Genomic DNA, 9,161 nt, shown 5'->3' on the forward strand with positions numbered 1-9,161 from the left:
ATTATTTTGCCTTGTTCCATTTTACTTTATTGAACATAACATACAAACAAATTAGGCTGCCTAATGTTTTTTTTTTTTAACTCATTATTATTATTATTTTATTATACTATTGTCATACTAGCCTAATTTAGGGGTCCAAGGTACAATTTGACAGTCCGACCCTTCCGACGTCACCAATCACGTGGTACTCGTATCGCATGTCCCTTTCACGTCATCATGTCCTGCCATGTTGGTTGGTCCAGGAAGTGAACAAGTGAAGGATCTTGGAGAGGGGGGAAACAGTTTGTTGCAGAGATTTTCTTTAACTCGAAGATTCCCACTAAATCCCCGGTTGATATATGACTTCGTAACATTCGATCGTTACAGAAACCCTCGGGAACATCATCGGTTTGGTTCGTTAAGACTCGTTAACACTCGATCGTTACAGAAACCTTGGGGGAAACATCATCGGTTTGGTTCGTGAACACTCGTGAACACTCGTGAAGACTCGTATTAGTCATGTCTTCCCTGACGCAGAGAAGCTCCGGCCTGGTTCAGAGGAGGACGGAGGCGGCCAGGAATGCAGCCGCCGACAAGGATCGAGAGTCCGGGGAGGACGAGGACGAGCAGCGGCGTGAGGAGGAGGTGGACGACCAGGGGGACTCGAAAGAAACCAGACTCACGTTGATGGAGGAAGTCCTGCTGTTGGGACTGAAGGACCGGGAGGTGGGGCTGGTTTGTTTACCTCGTTATGACGACGTTATGCTACTGGTTGCTTGCTGGTCGGAACCAGTAGACAAATCACTTCCCCAACTAGTTAAGACATAACTACTAGACATGTCAGCTGGTTTACTGTTGTGATAGATATGTTAACATGGCGTGAACGTCAGCAAGCCACCTCGCAGGCTTGGTATGTTGTTGCGACAGCTAAGTGAGCTTTACGTTAGCTAGCCTAGAACGGCTGACGTTAGCTAGATAGATAGGGTGCGTTCGTTTATGGTCGGAGGTGACAAAATACCTACCTCCCACCTGTGTGCATTCGAGCTATATACCATTATATCACAGTTACCTAGTTATATCTATATACCATTATATCACAGTTACCTAGTTATATCTATATACCATTATATCACAGTCACCTAGTTATATCTATATACCATTATATCACAGTTACCTAGTTATATCTATATACCATTATATCACATTTACCTAGTTATATCTATATACCATTATATCACAGTTACCTAGTTATATCTATATACCATTATATCACATTTACCTAGTTATATCTATATACCATTATATCACAGTTACCTAGTTATATCTATATACCATTATATCACAGTCACCTAGTTATATCTATATACCATTATATCACAGTTACCTAGTTATATCTATATACCATTATATCACAGTTACCTAGTTATATCTATATACCATTATATCACAGTTACCTAGTTATATCTATATACCATTATATCACAGTTACCTAGTTATATCTATATACCATTTTATCACAGTAACCTAGTTATATCTATATACCATTATATCACAGTTACCTAGTTATATCTATATACCATTATATCACAGTTACCTAGTTATATCTATATACCATTATATCACAGTTGCCTAGTTATATCTATATACCATTATATCACAGTTACCTAGTTATATCTATATACCATTATATCACAGTTCCCTAGTTATATCTATATACCATTATATCACAGTTACCTAGTTATATCTATATACCATTATATCACAGTTACCTAGTTATATCTATATACCATTATATCACAGTTCCCTAGTTATATCTATATACCATTATATCACAGTTGCCTAGTTATATCTATATACCATTATATCACAGTTACCTAGTTATATCTATATACCATTATATCACAGTTCCCTAGTTATATCTATATACCATTATATCACAGTTACCTAGTTATATCTATATACCATTATATCACAGTTACCTAGTTATATCTATATACCATTATATCACAGTTACCTAGTTATATCTATATACCATTATATCACAGTTGCCTAGTTATATCTATATACCATTATATCACAGTTACCTAGTTATATCTATATACCATTATATCACAGTTCCCTAGTTATATCTATATACCATTATATCACAGTTACCTAGTTATATCTATATACCATTATATCACAGTTACCTAGTTATATCTATATACCATTATATCACAGTTCCCTAGTTATATCTATATACCATTATATCACAGTTACCTAGTTATATCTATATACCATTATATCACAGTTACCTAGTTATATCTATATACCATTATATCACAGTTACCTAGTTATATCTATATACCATTATATCACAGTTACCTAGTTATATCTATATACCATTATATCACAGTTACCTAGTTATATCTATATACCATTATATCACAGTTACCTAGTTATATCTATATACCATTATATCACAGTTACCTAGTTATATCTATATACCATTATATCAGTTACCTAGTTATATCTATATACCATTATATCACAGTTACCTAGTTATATCTAGTGCATTCGAGCAACTGGAGGCTGAGAAACATCCGAATTTGCGACGAGGAAGTGCGAGTTCATGCTGTGTTTAATTTAATCATTCCTAGCAAGTCGCAATTTGCCACCTCCCAGTTATAAACGAATGCACCATAACATTGGTCAACATTGGACCACCACCTAGGTATCTCCACCTGCTGACGTTAGCTATGCCAGATAGCCATCTAGTTAGTCGACTCCCCCTAGTTTGCTAGTCAGCTGCTACTTTGAACCTTGACTATCTGGTCAGCAGGTCAACGTGACCGTCATTTGTCCCTATTGACCGTCATTTGTCCCTATTGACCGTCATTTGTCCCTATTGACCGTCATTTGTCCCACAGGGCTACACGTCCTTCTGGAACGACTGCATCTCGTCGGGTCTGCGCGGGTGCATGCTGATAGAGCTCGCCCTGAGGGGGCGGCTGCAGCTGGAGGCCTGCGGGATGCGGAGGAGGAGCCTTCTGGCTAGAAAGGTGGGCTAGCAGCAATAGGCTCTGTGCACCAGCTTCACTACTTCCTGAAAGTCACTTGGCTTCTTTATTTCCTGTCCAATATGATTGGATTAAGTGATTAATCAGGTGTGCGCTGGGTCTTCCGCACACCTGATTAATCACTTAAGCCAATCATATAGGACAGGAAATAAAGAAGCCAAGGCTGCGTTCCGAATCGCCTACTACCCTACTATATAGTATGCCAAAACAGAATGTAGTATGTCCCAATACATAGTATGCCACAGGCAGTATGCCAAAAATACCAGGATGTCCTACTACATCCGGTCGTATTTTGCAGTATGCAAGCCAGCAGGCTTTTCTGGCTTTTCTGACCCACAATCCTGTGCGCAGCGGAAATGTGCGTCACATGTGCGAGTCGTGACAGCTGTAGACGAATGTCACGTTATGGACAGCGACGCAATGTTATGACAAGGTAGTATGTTCCAATTGGATGCCTACTGCTTGCAAAGTACATACTTTCTAAGGGCAGCTGTAGTAGGTACTGGTAGTAAGTAGTAGAAGTATGCGATTCGGAACGCAGCCACGGTGTCATCGGGCGCGTTAAAGGTACCCAATGTAGTTTTTGACCACTAGTACGCGCTCTAGAGCAACTTTGAGAAGGCGGTCCCCGAAAATCGTGTACTACGTCATTGCGTCAATACGCGGAGCACGTAATAGTGACGTTTCACACATCTTTGTTGTTTTCAAAACGAGCGAAATATCATTTTGCGAAGAGATTACAAGGTAGGAAAGACATTCAAGTGATTCAACATGTTTGTTAGACTACAAGGAACCATATAATCGAGGAATTTCGAAAATAAACAAAGAACTGTTTTGATTCACGTTTCGTTGGGTACCTTTAAGTAGCTGAGCAGCTCAGTTGCGCTCAGGGAGAAGAATTCACGTAACGGGTCGCTCAGTTACGCTCAGACTGATCTGCTCGGAGCGCAAGTGAGCAGTTTTGAACTACGATCAGTCTGAGCCAAACTACGTTATAGTCATCATCATCACCTGAGCCCAAAAAACAAGGTTGGATGCCGAAAGGAGGCTAGTATACATGATTGACAACAGGTGAAAAGTTCCTCGTCTCCTAGCAAGTCAGCGCTCAGTTGGAGCAGAATGTTAAAGTCGCACTGAAACGGACGTTTGAGATCATCTAACTTCCATAGTTTGACGTATTTCCGACGCAAACAAGCTATGAGGGCGGGACATATGTTTAGAGGAATTTGATTGGAACATTGTCAAGTGGGCGGGTTTTAAGAACTTTAGACAGATTCGATAGAAGGATAGCGTTGATTGACGGGTGGATGTCGTGAGATTATTGGCCTAAAATCTAAAGTACCTGTTGTCGTCATTGCACGTGACCTACCGTTTTCCAGGAAGTAAGAAATTTATACTTTGATATAAGATTACAACAAAAGTAGAATTTAGTACTTTTTTTGGCATACATCGTTGAATAGGTGAACACTATGACTAATTATGTGAACCAAAATGGGACAGAATGCTTTTTTCATTTCAGTGCGACTTTAAGTGGTTTTGAAAATCGCTCAGCGCTCACATTGAACATTATAATACAAGCGCTCAGCTACTTAACACGCCCATGGTCACAGTGTTTGTGTGTGTTTGTGTGTTTGTGTGTGTGTGTGTGTGACGGGGGGCTATACTCAGCACAACACCATAACACATACATCCTGTATATAAATGTGTGATTATACACACAGCTATCTATAATATATTTCATGCATAATATGTATACCTATATTCTCTATCTGTTTAACTCAACTGCACAATTCATCTGTTCTCTCAGCTCGTTCCATTCTGTATTCTCCCGTTTCTGCTACGAAACATATAAACAATTTGTTTAGGGTAAAACTTGACTCCAGGCAAGTAGATTTCTGATGGTAAATGGACGGCACTTATATAGCGCTTTTCCACCTTAGCGGCACTCAAAGCGCTTTACAATGGCCTTGAGCAATTTGGGGTTAGGTGTCTTGCTCAAGGACACTTCGACATGTGGACAGTCGGAGCTGGGATTCGAACCGCTGACCCTTCGATCACTGAACGACCCGCTCTACCAACTGAGCTACAGCCGCCCAGGCTACTGATAACCTGACCCACCTGACCAGGCAAGTGGGAAAAAAAACGTAATGTTGGACCCTGCTTTATTACGTGTTTTTTTTAAATTACAAAACCAAGCAGGGGGTCTCTTTAATCGGCCACACGGAGACACACGTAACACGCAGCGAGCGGCAGCACAGCACACAATACACACACATGCAAACTTGGGAGTCGCTGGTGGAAAATTGTTCCCTGCATTTCTCCCGTCCGAGCTGTCCTCCTCCAGTTCATCGTCCATGGCGCTCAGTTCTCAGGCCAGGTCGTGGTCAGGGACCGGACTGAAGAGCTTCTGTTGTTTATGTTTTTTGTATTGGCTTCTTTGGGAGGAAACCCTCCCCGAACCCGGGGAGAAAATGCAAACTCCGCACAGAAAGGCCTGGAGACCTTCTTACAGTACTACAGTAGGTACTGTGCCACACGTGTGATTTTGGGGTTCAGTGTCTCGCTCAAGGACACTTCGGCACACTACTGGGAGCGGGGATTGAACCCAGGACCTTGTGATCCCCAGCTGAAGTCAAGACATTTGTGGAAAATAAATATAGGGAGAAGGTGAATGCTTGTGATGAATGAATGGTACTAACGTGTGTGCGTGTGTGCGTGTGTGTGTGTGTGTGTGTGTGTGTGTTGTGTGTGTGTGTGTGTGTGTGTGTGTGTGTGTGTGTGTGTGCGTGTGTGCGTGTGTGCGTGTGTGCGTGTGCGTGTGCATGTGTGTGTGCGTGCGTGCGTGTGTGTCTTCGTGCCTCCAGGTGATCTGTAAGTCGGACTCCCCCACTGGGGACATGCTACTGGATGAAGCCCTGAAGCACATCAAGGATACTCAACCTCCAGAGACCGTCCAAGGCTGGATAGAGTTACTGAGTGGTGAGAACACACACTTACACACACACACACACACACACACACACACACACACACACACACACACACACACACACACAGTCCAAGGCTGGATGGAGCTACTGAGTGGTGAGAACACACACTTACCCCCCCACACACACACACACACACACACACACACACACACACACACACACACACACACACAGTCCAAGGCTGGATAGAGTTACTGAGTGGTGAGAACACACACTTACCCCCACACACACACACACACAGTCCAAGGCTGGATGGAGCTACTGAGTGGGGCGAAGACAAACACACACACACACACACACCCTAATCCTCAGAACACACATTCCTATCCTCCATCCTCAGTCCCATATCACACCCCTAGAGTGGAGCCTGATGATCAATCAATCAATCAATCAATCAATCAATCAAAGCTTTATTTGTAGAGCGCATTTCATACCCAGAGGCAACACAATGCGCTTTACAGAGAACAAGGGAGGTGGGCATACGACCCACTCTCTACATATTCCAGAGGGAAGCAAAAAAACAGTAATCACCCGGGGGCCAGATAAGTGAGCTGTAAAAATTCTTCCCTGACCCCTCTCAACAAGGCGATCGAGCAAGCTCCAGGAGTATGTTTGTCTACCGGCTAAGAACATTTATAAAGCAATACATTACATTAAATTACATTTCAGAGTAAGAGAGGCTAAAAAAAGCATCATAGGAGAGAGGACATCCTACGGACATGCTACGACATCCACAGCAGACACGGGGGTATCTATCGGACTTCGTGAGGTCTGCTGGTGACAGTGGGGCATCAACTGGACCCGGTTAGAAGATAGGAGGGAGAGAGAGAGGCACTAGGGAGAGGGAAGGCAGAACAGGGTTAGTAGCAGGAAGCATTTGAGACAAATTCAAATTCTACTCTGATTCCAGAGAGTTCCATAGGAGTGGTTCCCATGTGACGAGCCACATGTGAGACCTATGTGACCTTTAACCTTCAGCACTAGATTATGCTCTTAGTCACTTGTTTAGAAAGGAGATGCACTTAGTAGTAGCACACTGACTACTGACGTGTATGGACGCCTTTAGTTTAATTACAATCTTCAATGTTCTTTGTTCAGTAGTTGAAGTCGAATCATTAAGGCACCGGTGACCGGATCAAATGCAACGGGCTTTATTTGTTGGTACAATCAGTAACAGACAATTAAAACCGGTGGGCTCTCGAGAGATATCGCGCACGACTGACTTGTTGACAGCGTCTTATATACTTTCTCTTAGTTGTTATCCGATGGACAGTTTGAGAGCACCTGTTTTCCCACGCTATGTTATTTCTAGCCTGACTCAATGTTATCTGATCTTAATACAATGTTTCAATCTTTCTCATTTCAACGTTTCTTTTTGGGACATCTGCTTTCCCACGATGCACCTTGCTTGTCTCTCCCCCTCCCTTATAAAACAAACCTCGTGATACTTAGTCTGCTGTTCTCACTGACAAAGTACGCTGCTCTGGCCTAACTGGCTTAACAATAGACACATATAATATCATCTTGATTAGAACAAAGGGTTGAGCCTAATTAGGCAAATTAATACACGACACTACCTATTTTAAATGCAATTATTTTAAGTCTCTTTGGATAAAGAGCCTCCTGCTAAATGACTAATGTAATGTTTATACGTTCCTTGTCTCGAACAGTGGAATACTGTTCAAATACTTAGGAGGAATAGCCTCATGGTGATATCATTTTACAGAGGGGAATTTGTGTTACGTTACTTATGAATATTTTTTAATATGGCCTTCCTCCCTACCCCCGAATACTCTCCTCCCCTCGTCTCCTCTCCTTCTCCCCTCGTCTCCTCTCCTCCCCCATATCCTCGTCTCCTCTCCCATCTCCTCTCCTTCTCTCCTCCCCCTGTCTCCTCCTCTCGTCTCCTCCCCCATCTCCTCTCCTTCTCTCCTCCCCTCCCCCATCTCCTCTCCTCCCCCCGTCTCCTCTCCTTCTCCCCTCGTCTCCTCTCCTTCCGCATATCCTCGTCTCCTCTCCCATCTCCTCTCCTTCTCTCCTCCCCCTGTCTCCTCCTCTCGTCTCCTCCCCCATCTCCTCCCCCATCTCCTCTCCTCCCCCCGTCTCCTCTCCTTCTCCCCTCGTCTCCTCGTCTCCTCTCCCATCTCCTCTCCTTCTCTCCTCCCCCTGTCGTCTCCTCTCGTCTCCTCCCCCATCTCCTCTCCTTCTCTCCTCCCCTCGTCTCCTCTCCTCCCCCATCTCCTCTCCTTCTCTCCTCCCCTCGTCTCCTCTCCTCCCCCATCCCCTCCCCTCCAGGGGAAACGTGGAACCCCATGAAGCTGCACTACCAGCTGCGGAACGTGCGCGAGCGCCTGGCCAAGAACCTCGTCGAGAAGGGCGTGCTCACCACGGAGAAGCAGAACTTCCTGCTCTTCGACATGACCACGCACCCGCTCACCAACAACACCATCAAGCAGCGCCTGGTCCGCAAGGTCCAGGAGTCCGTGCTGGAGAAGTGGGTCAACGACCCCCAGCGCATGGACAAGCGGGTGCTGGCCCTGATCCTGCTGGCGCACTCCTCGGACGTGCTGGAGAACGTGTTCGCGCCCCTCCTGGACGAGCAGTACGACCTGGCCATGAAGAGGGTGCGGCTGCTGCTGGAGCTGGAGCCGGAGGCCGAGAGCACCAAGGCTAACGCTAACGAGCTAATGTGGGCCGTGGTGGCCGCCTTCACTAAATGAGGGCCCGGTCCTGGAACTTGACCTACTGCTAGCCTGGGGGGGGGGGATGCTAGCCTGGTCCTGGTTGTAAACTGCTGGCGCTAGGACGCTAGGCTAATCATAAACACTCGATACTGACTACAGTACCCATAAACCTCTGGTGTGGCTGGCATGCCGCGCTGCAATGATTGGCTATGATAACAATGATGGTGGAGGGGGGGGGGGGGGGGGGGGGGGGGACTATAGCAACGATACCGACGATGACGATGAAGATGAGTAAGCAACGATACCGACGATGACGATGAAGATGAGTACAGGAGGCTCTCCGTGTGATTGTGGGGTCGTGAGCTTTCTGTGTGCGTGTCACTGCACCGCCCTGCTGGCCAGTGATGGCCATGACACTTTCGGATTGCCTCCTTTCTCCTCCCAGTGTG

At 44.9% G+C, this 9,161-nt stretch overlaps 1 protein-coding gene across 1 annotated transcript; it reads left to right on the top strand.

The window, feature by feature from the left end:
* The first annotated feature begins 257 nt into the window (after nt 1–257).
* Nucleotides 258–8,927, top strand: golph3b (golgi phosphoprotein 3b). Its single transcript, XM_084460007.1, has 4 exons — nt 258–705; nt 2,889–3,020; nt 5,903–6,017; nt 8,324–8,927. Exons 1-4 carry the CDS (start codon nt 499–501, stop codon nt 8,746–8,748), a joined length of 879 nt encoding a protein of 292 aa, XP_084316133.1. The 5' UTR covers nt 258–498; the 3' UTR covers nt 8,749–8,927.
* Nucleotides 8,928–9,161: the final 234 nt, after the last annotated feature.

The sequence above is a fragment of the Borostomias antarcticus genome, assembly GCF_949987555.1.
Source record: "Borostomias antarcticus genome assembly, chromosome: 30".
Lineage (NCBI taxonomy): Eukaryota > Metazoa > Chordata > Actinopteri > Stomiiformes > Stomiidae > Borostomias > Borostomias antarcticus.

Coding starts and splice junctions, on each gene's coding strand:
- golph3b (XM_084460007.1), top strand. CDS start 499: ATGTCTTCCCTGACGCAGAGAAGCTCCGGCCTGGTTCAGAGGAGGACG. Junction 3,021..5,902: donor GGAGCCTTCTGGCTAGAAAG/GTGGGCTAGCAG, acceptor TCGTGCCTCCAG/GTGATCTGTAAGTCGGACTC. Junction 6,018..8,323: donor CTGGATAGAGTTACTGAGTG/GTGAGAACACAC, acceptor CCTCCCCTCCAG/GGGAAACGTGGAACCCCATG.